Source organism: Pezoporus occidentalis, unplaced genomic scaffold (assembly GCF_034315485.1).
Source record: "Pezoporus occidentalis ecotype Australia unplaced genomic scaffold, CSIRO_AGI_Poc_V1 ctg5, whole genome shotgun sequence".
NCBI classification, from domain to species: Eukaryota; Metazoa; Chordata; class Aves; order Psittaciformes; family Psittacidae; genus Pezoporus; species Pezoporus occidentalis.
The window spans coordinates 1243052-1256549 of record NW_026915835.1 but is presented as its reverse complement, the minus strand read 5'-3'; the positions used below and the strand labels follow the sequence as shown (position 1 = coordinate 1256549).

Sequence of the window (13498 nt, the reverse complement as noted above, 5' to 3'; positions counted from 1 at the left end):
ACTAGAACTCATTGTGTACATTGTGTTAGAGCAGCAGACACAGAACTCTAGCATAGCTACGTGGTAACATAGGATAGATCTTACGTAAATAAATAAATGTGAGTTGAACAGGGTTTTCTTTCTAATATAAAGACTGATGTGAAGACTTGGTGGCTAGCATTTGTGATGTGTGGAATATGCTTCCAGTTTGTTTGTTCTTAATCTAGAGCATTGAAACTAGAAAGAATAAATCCTAGGATTTTTTTCCTTGAAAAAAGTATGAAGTAAAAATACAACTTCATTTATTTAGACTATGAACTTCTAAAACTAAGTTGTTCATACTACATGATAACGCAGTAAGTATATTGGTGGATAAGTAAACTAGTAGATGCCACTTGCCTGTTAGGGGGGTGAAAACCCAACAAAACTTATTTGCTGAACTTTTACGTTTTTTAAAAATAGTGTTGTTTTCTGCCCCCAAACTATGAAAGTAAGATTGTGTTTACAAGCATGAGTTAAATGTTTAGGCACTAATCTTGTTGAGATAATACTACTCATTTTTTATATCATTTAAATTTATACCTTTATCTTGGGAGACATAGTGTATCACAGGAATTATTCTCGATTGCTGGGTGGTTTTATCCAGTTTCTGTTGTATTCCTAACAATTGAAGGATTGATTGTTTCCTACTAATGGCCTCGAACTAACTGTAGGTGAAAGAAGCAGCTGGTAAATTGTAATAGCAAAAAGTGATAATGACCCTTATTTCAGGAAGGAACTTCTGCTATGGAGAACCTAAATGAGATGCAGTGTATGTGGTTCCAGACTGAATGTGCTGCAGCTTATCAGAGGTTAGGGAAGTATGGTGATGCCTTGAAAAAATGTCACGAAGTAGAAAGGGTAAGTAGGTGCAAACACCATCAATTTCCTTCCCAGTATTTCTTGTACGCTATTGAAGGTATTTGTTGATGTAATCAGCATGATTTTGTTTGCATATAAAGTGTCCATATAGTGATTTTTAAAAATAGGTTAATATTTGATGATTTATTGCAGTAGATGTCATCCCTAGCTATTACGTAGAGAAACAATTACTTGAAGTGAGAAGGATTCGATGTAAAATACCATGTTGTTGTGGTTTAAGCCCACACAGCTGCTTGCTCACCACCCCACTGATGGGGATGGGGAGGAGAATCGGAAAAAAGCTAAAACCTGTGGGTTGAGATAAGAACAGTTAATAATTGAATTATGGTAATAATAATATAGAGAGAGAAATAAACAAACCCAAGTACTGCACAGTACAGTCTCTCACCACCCGCTGACCAATACCCAGCCTGACCTGAGGAGTGATTGGCCCCTTGTGGGTAACTCCCCCCAGCTTATATACTGGGCATGATGTGCTGTGGTATGGAATACCCCTTTGGCTAGTTTGGGTCAGGTGTCCTCTCTCTGCTCCCTCACAGCTTCTTGTGCCCCTCCTCACTGGCAGAGCATGAGAGACTGAAAAGTCCTTGATCAGGGTAAGTGCTACTTAGCAACAACTAAAACATGGGTGTTTTATCAGCATTGTTCTCAGAAGTCTTTGAAAAATCACATTATAGCTTTTGTTAACAAAATGAGATTTTCCTGGGTGGGTTTTCTTTCCTACTGAGAGGTTCTCTTGGACAGTCAGTATTATAAGGACATTGCTATGCCTGTGCAATATTGCCTGTAAATAATATCAGCTGTAACTGATGTATTCACCTCCATCTAATTAAAAATCAGACTAAGTGGAGGAAGTGCCTAAAAGTTCTGTGTTGTTTTTTTTATTTGAAGCATTTTTTTGAGATAACGGACGATCAATTTGACTTCCACACATACTGCATGAGAAAGATGACTCTTCGTGCCTATGTAGACCTTCTGAGATTAGAAGATGTGCTCAGGAAACATGCCTTCTACTTCAAGGCTGCTCAATCAGCAATTGAAATCTACTTGAAGCTCCATGATAATCCTCTTACCAATGAAAGCAAAGAACAAGAAGTGAATTCAGGTATCCATAATGGAGGTTCATATGTGTATGACATGTGTAAAAGCTTATTAATCTGAGTAATTTGTGTGCTAGAGAATAAATATGAGTTGTAACATACACAACTTTTTCCTGGTTTGTCATGATTTGATAACTGAAGAGAGATCATAGATAACATGCTACAGGTTTCTTCTTCTATTCTCCTCTCATCATATTAAAAAACTAGTGTGTGAATGAACCCAGCAGGAGTACCTTGGGAGGAGTGGCATTTCAGAATATTGAGAGGAAAAATCAAATTTAGCTCTGCCATTCATTCATTTAAACTAAACAAAAGATAAATGTCATTAACAGATGAATTATGAAGCAGTGGGTGGATTTTCTGGGAAAGCAGTCTGAATTGTAATAATTTCATTTTGATTTAGTGTATTTAACTTGATACATTTTACAATTTTTCATTTAACTTAAGGATCAAAGAATACATGGGTGTGTATTAGCAAAATCAATACATTTAGGAAACGATTTAAAACAAGTGTTAAATGGAAAGCAGACTTTCTGAGGCAACCTGTGAGGAAGAGTAAGAAGTCACATCATGTTAGTTCATTTGCCTGCTGTGCGTTGGGATTCAATAGGCTCATGCACAGGGGAAAACAGCACTGTGTGAATGGGGTAGAAAGAATGCTTGCTTCACTGTCTCAGAATGGCGGCTAGTCCAGAAGAGATAGTGATGTCACAGCCACAAAAAATATACATTAGCCTCCCAACAGCCTGTTCTTCTGTTCATTGCTATGATAGTAGTGCAGCTGTTCTCAGACACCACGGTAAGCAGAGTGGAAACTACAGTATGATACTGGATAAACTGGTTAGGTCAGCAGGACAGCAAGGAAGGAGAAGAGGGGTGAATGGAAAGCCTGAAGGCTCCTCACTTCTATGTGAACCTGTAGGAAAACATGTTTTGTGTGTTCTGCTTTTCATGCAACTGTCAAACCTTTTTGGTTTATCTAATTGTTAGTCCAGTCAAAATCCAAACACAGCAAGCAACCTAAATATTCTTATAATGATCCTGCTAATATATGCCAGAATATTTTACCTCTTCTCACCCCAAATAATACTAGTTTTTGCTTGTATCCATAGAACTATCTTATGGCATTTGCAGGAAAGATTTTTAATGAAATTCTTTGTGTTTGTCGCTTTGTTGATCTGTAGAAAATCTCTCAGCCAAAGAATTGAAAAAAATGCTTAGTAAGCAAAGAAGAGCACAGAAGAAAGCAAAACTGGAAGAGGAAAGAAAACATGCAGAAAGAGAGCGACAACAAAAGAATCAAAAGAAGAAGCGAGATGAAGAGGAGGAGGAAACTAGTGGGCCCAGGGAAGAGCTGATTCCTGAAAAACTGGAAAGGGTTAGCATGGTCTTTCATGTTAAATTCATGTGATTATCATAAAAAGCCTATAATGTGGGATTACTGTCAGGTTCTCTTAAAAAGAATCCAGTGTTTTTTATAAAATCTTTCTTGCACACAAAAGTGTGTAGTCTATTTACACTAAAGAAAAGTAACATTTTTCCTCTAATAAACCAAAGTTCTCTATTAAAATACTGTTACTTTAAATTTTGGTTTGTTTTTGTTTTTTAACATTAAGCATCCTTCATTAAAATAGATACTGAGCAGAAACATGGTTCTTGCTTCAAGAATTCTGGGTTTCATACATTGAATAGAGGAAGGACTAACAGAAATACGTTCACAGTTCACCAAATTTGAAGACATGAGCCATTATATCTCTAAGCGCAAAGAATTGTCTCCTTTATCACACTAACTTCAAAAATTTAAGCGTGCTGTCTAAGGTGGTTATATTTCATTGTTTCCTAATGCTAAATTATAACAACAAGTGCATTACATAAGCCATGCCAGAGTTAGCAATGATGTTGACTTTGTCAGCATGAAGTCATGAGTAAACACTTCTAAATCTTGGTGGTCAAATAAAATGTTGTGATTCAGTTTAATTCAGAAAACTCTCTACAGTTCACCTTTGGCCTCTGAGTATTTAAATGCTCTGAATAGCAGAAACTGTCTGTGGTAGTTTTTATTTGATTCCTATTTTAAGCTTTAAATTTCACTGTGTTTTTATTAAAACAGGTAGAAAATCCATTAGAAGAAGCCATTAAATTCCTTATACCACTTAAGAATCTTATTGGAGATGAGATAGAAACACATTTATTAGCATTTGAAATATACTTTAGAAAAGGTAAAGTACTGCATGATTTTATTTTTGCTCTACAGAATTGTAACCCTTCACTGCTGCCTGTGTTACCTGAGCGTACCCTAAAGTGGTCTGGAATAGGTATTTACTTGACTGAAACTGGGGTTGTCATCATATGTAATAATAATAAGGGGGAAATACAATTTTTGTTTAGCCACCCTTAAAACAAGCTAAAAAAACCTAAGACAAGGTAAGTTGTAGTATATGCTAATAAATGCTTTAGAAAGATATTTGCAGTGTGATCTTAAATTATCCAGGGAAAAACAAAGCCAAATGGATAAGAATGTTATGTAGTGTTGCCAGAGTTCAAGTAGCAGGCATTTCCATTTTACTAAGCAATTTGGAGGAGAAAAATAAATGTCCTTTCTAATTGTGTGATGTTTCTCATGTTTGTACAAGATTTACTAAAGTAAAATAGTAGTTGATATAAAAAGTTCTGTATTCTTAATCTTCGTATGTTTTTGTGTTTTCTCCTTTCCACAGGAAAGTTTCTGTTAATGTTACAGTCTGTCAAAAGAGCTTTTGCTATTGACAGTAATAACCCATGGCTACATGAGTGCTTGATTAAATTCTCTAAAGCTGGTATGTATGTAGGAAGTATGCATGTATAAAGATACAGGAGGTTATACTGTACAAGGACATAATCACATAGTTTTGTAGTGTGTAAATGCACTTGAAACACAAACTGTTGATGAAAAATAAATGGTTTGGGTTTTATGCTAATACTTAAGAAAGCACAGGCTGTGTTACACAGGGTACTGTGTTTGTATTATATTATACTCCTTTCCCCATTAATTGGGTAGACTAAATAACTCATGGCTAAATTTCACAGAGTAGATGTTCCAGAGATCACTGAAATTCTTTAAGTTTTTTAAGTTTTAAGGAAATAAGTGGAAGATATGGGGGAGAAATTCTGACAGAAGCAAAGTACGCGTTGTGAACTTGTGCCCTGTCATGTTAACTTTCTGCTGCACTTTATGAATGTTTTATCTATAAATGCATCACTAATGCTTGTGTTGACCTGTTTTGAACTGAGATTTGTGTTTATGTGCCCAAATTTTAGAAATGGGAATTTTAGTAGTGATGTTTATGGTTTCACACTACTGTCTACAGTTGTTTAAATGGCTTTTTTGCTTCTCTCCCTCTTTCTTCCCCCTTCTAGTATCTGACCATAGTAACCTCCCAGAAATTGTGAGCAAGGTTCTAACTCAAGAAATGCAGAAAATCTTTGTTAATAAAAACTTGGAAAGTTTTAATGAAGAATTTCTCAAACACAATGCTACCTCCATTCAGCACCAACTGTCAGGTTTGTTTAATTTTTTAATGCTCCTGAAAAGGAGATGACTTAAATCCAGAATCTTAATCTGCAGTGCATAAATTGTACATAAAACCAGTAAGGCAGAAATTAACATTTTTACATTGTGGGTTTTTGCTTGCTTTTACCATGTTAAAAAGAATTCAAACCCAACTCATTCACTTTTTTATAAGATACATAAGGAACCTGTTTCTTACCTCCAAAAAAGTGTGATCAAACCACCACAGATACTCAAATATGGAAGCAACATCATCGCTCCTGTAGCAGCTTCTAGTTTTGAAATTATTAGGAAATACAAACCAGAAAATCCAATACATTAGAAGCAGTGCTTTTCCCTGTTATCAGCTGGAATGTCTCTGTTCCTTCTCACAGGTTTGTCAAGTAGCAACAGCATCAATAAAAATTACACGACAAACTTGTTACCCTACTTCTGTTTTTCTGCTTCATGGTCAACAATTAAAATGTTGAAACATGGCACTCTTACACTATTTGTGCAGAAGAGCTATACATAGCTGCTAGTAGGGTACAAACGAGTGTTTTCTTAGCTTAAAATGTTTACTAGTAAAAAAATTGCAAGCAGAATTTTAATTGCTTTTGAGTTTCCATACCATAGCTTGCCAGACTTTAAACAAAATGTGTCAAACTTAACCTAGATAATGACAACTCAAACCCACACAGACTCAGTCTAACAATTTTCTGAAACCTTCTGGACACAAAAAGCAATAAAAACTAGGAAGCTTTACGTAGGAAAACATATTTAATAATTGAGGAATTGAGCAGGAAGAGACAGTATACTCAGAATGAGGGTTTTTCACTTTTTCAGTGAAATTATTTTTTAAGTCTTATGTTCCTGTAGTAGATTACGTAGTGGGGTGTGTCTGGACATTGTATTTGGGACAAGTGTATGAAATGCCTATGTATTCATTAAGATGACAAATTAAAGCAGCTATGATAAAAAGAGCAACACGGTATTTTGCAGAGATGCCAGGCCAGTTTCAATAAACTCTTTGTGGTCTAAGAAGCTGTATAGTTAGGTTAATGCAACGTCTGTCTTCTTACCAACGTAGTCTAGTCCAAGTAAAGAACCAGACTTGTGTTACACTTTCTTTATATGTAAGCTGTTTTACTTGGCTCCAGGTTAGTAGCCCAGCTTGGTCTTACTGTCTCTTGACTGACAGATCCTCAGTAAAGTGAGGCATTACACTTCTGCAGAAGCAGATCTCCTGTGTTAGTTGATACTTATGCTTCTAATAAATTTCAAAGCAGCTTTAGCTTTGCTAGTTTTAAAGGAGGGAATAAGGGAGGAAAAGAACGTTTATTAAAGCTTGCAAGAAGTCCTAATTCACGTTGGGTTCTGTGTGTCTACCTACTAAGTGCTCTTTTAGGACTGCTGTTAGGTAACTGTTGTGTTCTTTCTGTGATCAGGTGCAAAGATGATGTATTTCCTGGACAAATCAAGACAAGAAAAAGCAATTGCTGTTGCCACTAGGTTGGATAAAAACATGAGAGACAAAAATGTGAAGGTAAAAAATACAGTATTTAAAGCCAAAAAATCTGTAGGTTCTTGAATAATGTATGCTTAATTGCAGGATAATGTATATGCTTCATGTATTATGATAAATTATTAGTATTTGAAAGAATGAGATTTCAAATTTTGTCGCCCAACTATAAAATACCTGAATATCAACAGAGAACCTGCTTGCTCAGATTAGTATTATTTAATAATACATCTTTTTAGTAATAAGACAATTGTAAAGCACATTTATTAACTGTTACTTTTGTTTCTTCAGACATTAACAAAGGTTTTTGAGGCACTGCTTGATGGCAGTTTTGGAAGCTGCCACGCTCAATGTGAAGAATATCAAGCAGCATGTCATAAACTGTTTCCTTTTACGTCTGCCTTTATGCCTGCCACAAATGAGGACGATAGCAGCATTGCATCTGTGAATCATACAGCCATTAACCATGATTTGCTTTCTAATGAAATTTGAAGTAGTGTGTGCAAGCAAGTGTGTGTGTGTATACCTACATGCACACATGTATACAGAACGCTGACTCTCATTACGTGCCGGCTGGATACAGATCAGGGTTACTTTTCCAGGTTGTATTTTAAAACTTTAAAAGGTATAAAACAAAATATTTGGTTAGTTAAATGAAATGGATTATGCTATTACTTTTTTTTTCTCCCAACAAAAACTGCCAATATTTATGTAAGCATTATCCTTAATCAGCATTTTTCATGTTTATACTTGTACAGTTTTAAGTCTTTTAATAATCCATCAGCCTTCCCTCACAAAAATATGGATGTTAAAGACTGCTTTCACGTAAGTGTTGTTACATATACAGACAAATGTGATCATATCTTGTTAATAAATTATCATTTGAGCATTTTTAGCAGATTAAGACTGAAGTGCTGCTTGAATTGCCCTCTTTGTCTTTTACTGTTCTTTAAGGGTTTTTTCTGTTGCGGTTCCCCTCCCTCCCCCCCCCCCCCCTTTTTTTTTTTTCTTTTTAATCTTTGGTCATTTTGGTTTCTTTGGAAGCCCAGTGACAATGAGAGCATTGAGAGTTTGCATGTTTTTGTCAGGTGTGTGTCTTATATGGAGCCAGTGTTGATGGATATGAAGATTGTGTCAAAAAAAAAAAAAAAAAAAACAAAAACAAAAAAAAAAAACAACCCAAAAACCAACCCGAACAACAAAATCTCCAAACTAAGACGTTTTGAAAACTATTCTGTCTACCTTGTGTTCCACAGCTATTGTTTTCATAAGTTTTTGGTCAGTTTAATATTTTTGAGTATTCTTAACCAGTTCCCTGAGAAAACATAATTTGATACTGTTGTTTGTCCTATGTTCCACCTTCCCCTTCCTCCTCTTCCTTCTGGTTTCTCCCATCTGTCCACCTATTGACACTTAAGTTGAAAAAGCTGCTCCAATTTTGGGCAAACACCGAAGGTACAGTAATGGGGGATACAGTTCTTCTTTACATCATAAAAATTCACTGGTAAGTTTACTGTATTACCTCCATTAAAAGTCTTAGTTGTCCAGTTACGGCTAATACTCCAGTACTTGTCATGCCTATATGCTATTGTTTTAGGTGCTGTGAAGCAAATAGTACATGAGGAGTATGTTTTACATTTAAAAACCATTTAAGGGAGCACAAAGAGGCTGACTACAAATCATAACAAACCTTTTTCTTACTTTGTATTCTGGTGCATTAACTATTAAGTATGCAACACATCAAAATGGAAGTCTGACTCTTAATATACCTATTTAAGGCATAGTATTGCTGGACAAAATGGCTACGTACCACAGCTTTACATTCTATAAAAACTGCTATCAAACATAACTATACTGTGGCTTGTACAGAAAATCGGTTTTATGGAAACTGTAATGGAATCATTCAATCTTGGTTTCTTTTTATTTCACTGCAATGTAAATAGTTTCAGTAATATTAACTAGCCCCTCAAAGGCAGATATACGTTCATGAAGAGGGGATTTTATTAAGACAAATAAACTGTTCTAATTAAAATTCTCCTTTGTGTGTCATCTGTTTAGATTAAAAATTGTTGAATGGAAAATTCACTGTAAAATATTGCCAACATATGTTATGCTGTAATAAATTATTTTGTACACACTTGCCTTTGATTTGGAATCTTTGCATATTTATGGACTTCAGCCCATCACTTTCATCAGTTTTATTCTATTCAGTTGCAACATTTGCTGGTATAATGTGAACTGTAAGTAGTTAAGGTAAAAAAAAAATCATTTAGCACATTGAGAGCTGTACCTCTGTATATGGTAACATGCTACCCTGAGAAATAGGACAAGATGTTTTCATCTTGCGTATTCACCATGTGCCATTTGCTGTGGAATGATTTCCTCAAAGGTATTTCAAGCAGGTAGAGGGAACTGTCCATGATGGGTTCACTTTGGCTCAGCAGTGCCCGGGAAGCATTTTTATCAGCCCATGTAAAGTGAAGGCATAAAGTGTGACTGTGGTCTTCTGTCTTTTATAGGGATGGCACAGTGCTAGCAATTTAGTTTAGGCCTTCAAAAGAAGATTGCAGCCTGAGAGAGGTGAGACTGAAACAGCCCTCTGGGGTCTGTTTAGCCTGACACTTTAAATCAGGCTTGAGCAAAAATACCTGGGCTGTCTTTTTAACAGTTTATTCCTTGAGGAAGTAGATGAATAGTCTAGAAATTAGCACTAAGAATTGTGGCAACTCTTTTGAGAATTCTGAAAATACAAAAACTCGATTCTTCTGTCACCCAGGTTGTGATTTGGTTTTCTCTTGGAACTTCAGGAGGCAACAGCTGAGTTTTCTTTAGGACTGTCATTCCAGGTGTGAACTGCTTGGCATGATAAATGCCTGGCAATCCTATAGACTGTTGCAAAGAGAGACTAGGGTGGTAGGGGAAGGGTACAAAAATAATGGAGAATAACAGGCATCAGGGGAAAGGTCTGTGGGGTTGTTTTTTTTTTAAACTAGTCTGAAAAAATTCACTTTTTTCAGTAACTTGAAATAGAAAAGGCATCAAATTTAACAGACCTGTTACATCATCCCAGAGAAATGTGCTGTAATACATGAACACTAGGTGTTCATGTCACAGAATCGCATTTCAGTGTTTGAGCTTTAAAATACATCATCTGGTCTGGCTCTACACTTTCTTTCATGCTGCCGTTTCATTCTTGTTTCCTTCATCACTTTCTTGCCTTTTTTTTCTTTTCTGCAATTTCTTATCTCAATGTAATGCACTTTGACAGTCAGTTATGGTCATTCTTACTCCACTCTCCTATCCATTAACTTCTTTCCTCCTCTAGCAGATGCGACATCTCAGGTGGTAGCTTCTCTTATTAGTCCGTTGGCATCGGCAGAACTGCTTGGCTGCATGAGGAATTTGTAGACAATCCAGATAGAGTCAGCTTGTGTGGGTGACTCCCTTTGAAGAGCCTCACATCTTCCATTGCCCCAGCACAGTTGCACCCTACACCTGATCTCAGGTGTCAAATCTGAGGCTGGCTATCCTCTCTCATTTGAGGCTAGTCCAAAATATTCTAGGCTAAGACTGGGATATTACTTGTTTTCAGCACTACTGTTCCATTGACCCAGAGAGGTGGAAGAAGTGGCCTGTTCATGCTACAGATCTCCTGTAGTTGGCCTAGCCAGAGGAGCTAGGCTGGATGGGGCTTTGGGCGGCCTAGTCTAGTGTGAGGTGTCCCCGCCCATAGCAAGGGAGTCAGAACTAGGAGATCCCTGTAAGGTCCCTTTCAACCCAAACCATTCTGTGATCCTATAATTTAATTTTGATTGCTATAAATTACAGTAAATAAGTTCACTTACCTGTCTTGTTTCATGGATCTTGGAAAACCTTTTGGTTTAAGCTGTTTTATTGTGGCTTTCTTTTATAGATCCTTCCCACATATCCTTGCACAAACCAAGTAATTGTGTTAATGACATAAACCTCACAAGAACTCATTGACCAAGCATCCAGTCTCGTGCAGGGTCTTGCAGTACTACTGTCATCTTGAGTGAGTACCACCCCCCTTCCCTTCTCTTGTTCCCACAAACAAGCAGGCAGGTGTACCCCAAGGCTCACAAACTTCTTTTCATAGGAATAAGCCTATTCCCAAAGCCTAGGCCCCAGTGGAAAACCCTGTCCCTGATATTCATATAGATAACAAAGGTTTAGTCCAGAATTAGCAGTTAAGAGGGGATGGGGCAGCTTCTCACATCTCAGCTCTAGCATCTGCAGACTTCCCGAACAAGGCATCCTTCAGCTAGGAAGAGGTCAAGCTTTAGGTATGACACAGAAGATTCAAGCATAATCATGTTTTTGTGTCTGAATGTACTTGCCACTACTATTTCCACAGCACTTTTATATCGACTTTGGCATTTTTTCATGTCTAAACTGCGATGTTAATGAAAAGTTGGTGGTTCATGGATTTTCCACTAGAGGGAAGCCTTGCATCCAGAATATTTTCATAGTGAGGAAAGGCTGCAGTCTTGTTTACTGTCAGGTGTTCTGTAAGTAAGGGCATATGAAAATGCCTGTCTTCTTTTTACTTTCAGGCAGTGGAGAGGGATCCTCGGTGTGTTGTATGTGCTTAAATGCCTAGATTAGACTCCTAATTGTATAACCCAGCTGTGTTCATTGATTTGGGAGTTTGAAGTTGAGAGCGTAGTTGCTTGGGCTTATGTCGTACTAGCTGAGAACAGAGACACTGGAAAAGGACATTTGGCCCCACAGATGATCAGGTTGGCCTTTTAGGAGATCCCATGTCATACGTGTATGCATCAGTCAACCCAGTTCCTGCCTTACTCTCCTCAAGCTGTTGGAGAGGGGCAGAGTGAATTGGCCTTGAAGATTAGCCCTCACTCCAGTTAATTTGTCATGGGCTAAAAACACTGTCTGCTCACCACTCAGACTTTGCTGCTTAAATGTATTTGAAGTCTAGACAAAGTACTTGAGAACATGATTCAGAGGAGGTTCAGGTTTTGAGAGGTTCCTAGAGGTATCTTAGGTATGCAGTGAGGTGGGAGAAGGAAATACATGGTATTTTCAGGACTGATTTCATATGATAAACGGTCAAACTTAGAGCAAACCAGGAAGTGAGGACCAGAGCAGGAGCTGTCTTCCTGTTCCCCATGCAACATGCCTAGTACAGAGCAGTCCTAGTTCAAGACTTGTAGTAATAAACTTGTTATAAAGCCTATCTATAAATGTAAGCCAACTATACCTGCATGAGGCCTGCCTCTGTAAATGGTATTGTAAAAGATACCCAGGGATCTACAGAAGGCATCAGGCACCAAAGCAGTCTGTTAACTGTCACTGGTGATGTTTAATCAAATTTTAGCTAATCTATGCACTTGATTATATTTGAAGTGAGCTCAGAGAGTATGTGAAATTGGGGGAACTTTTACTTCTATTAATAACATTCCCTGCATGTCTAAATGCCTTTCTAGGGAAATGCAAACCAGTGGACTGAAGCAGTTAGATTTGCTATGGATTAATTTATTACTTTGGGTTCCGTAGGAAAGACCACAGTTCATCTGCTCGGGGTTGGAGTGCCAATCCAAGTGGTGAGGACATGTACTGGTACTTAGCTCTAAGCACTTAGCTCAGGCTAACACACACATTTTTCAACACCATGGCAGGTTAAACCTGGATGTGCAGAGCTTGGTTTTTAAGTGTCCACAGTGGCAAGGCCTATGTTTTTCAGTAGTACGTTATGTTCAGTTGTGGGGATTTTTTAACTGTTGTCCTTTTGCGTAAATGGTCTGATTCTAGTTTTGTATGCAAATCCTCTGCTGTAGAAGTAGAGCTGGTGAGTCAGTGCTGGGCAGTATGGAGTAGGTAATTCTGAAACACTGTTATTTATGAACTAGAAGCTGGAAATAGAAAATGACTATATGGAAGAAGTTGCTGCCACAGATCCTCCCTCTGGCTGGGAGAATTAGAGCATGGTTTACTTGACTTTCATTTGTGAGGAAAACAGGATGCTGCTATGGCTTGTCACAAAAATTATTATCCCAGGATGCTGGGAAAAAGTGGAAAAAAAAAAAAAAACAGGGCTTTTAATAACAATTCTTAAATTGGAATGCAGTTGTCTCAGTCAGAAGAAAGAACTGGATGCAGTACATGGTCACTGACAGTAACACGGGTTCTTTTCTTCCCATCTACACAACCCCTTGTGCACTCATAACGAGAGAGGCCCCAGTGGATTAAAGCATCGTTATTTCCCAACCATAAATATGCAAATCCCCATCCCTTAAAGGAGGGTGATTTACTGGCTAACCAAAGCTCAGGAATTACTGCTTTTGTCCCACATTTGTATGGTGACTGACTCAATGGGGTCCTGGTCCATGACTGGCGCGTCTGCAAAACAGATAAATGAAGAGTTCCACTTCTGTTCTAACATATGCAACCACATGCCTTCAGCAAACA

At 37.5% G+C, this 13498-nt stretch overlaps 1 protein-coding gene across 1 annotated transcript in view; it reads left to right on the top strand.

The window, feature by feature from the left end:
* NAA16 (N-alpha-acetyltransferase 16, NatA auxiliary subunit) overlaps nt 1-9185 on the top strand; it is a 63497-nt gene extending 54312 nt beyond the window's left edge. Inside the window, exons 13-20 of the mRNA XM_062636838.1 lie at nt 751-879; nt 1792-2005; nt 3185-3378; nt 4111-4219; nt 4718-4816; nt 5397-5540; nt 6975-7072; nt 7340-9185. Coding sequence (XP_062492822.1) covers nt 751-879; nt 1792-2005; nt 3185-3378; nt 4111-4219; nt 4718-4816; nt 5397-5540; nt 6975-7072; nt 7340-7540 — 1188 coding nt within the window. The 3' untranslated portion in view covers nt 7541-9185. The remainder of the gene's footprint in view (nt 1-750; nt 880-1791; nt 2006-3184; nt 3379-4110; nt 4220-4717; nt 4817-5396; nt 5541-6974; nt 7073-7339) is intronic.
* Nucleotides 9186-13498: the final 4313 nt, after the last annotated feature.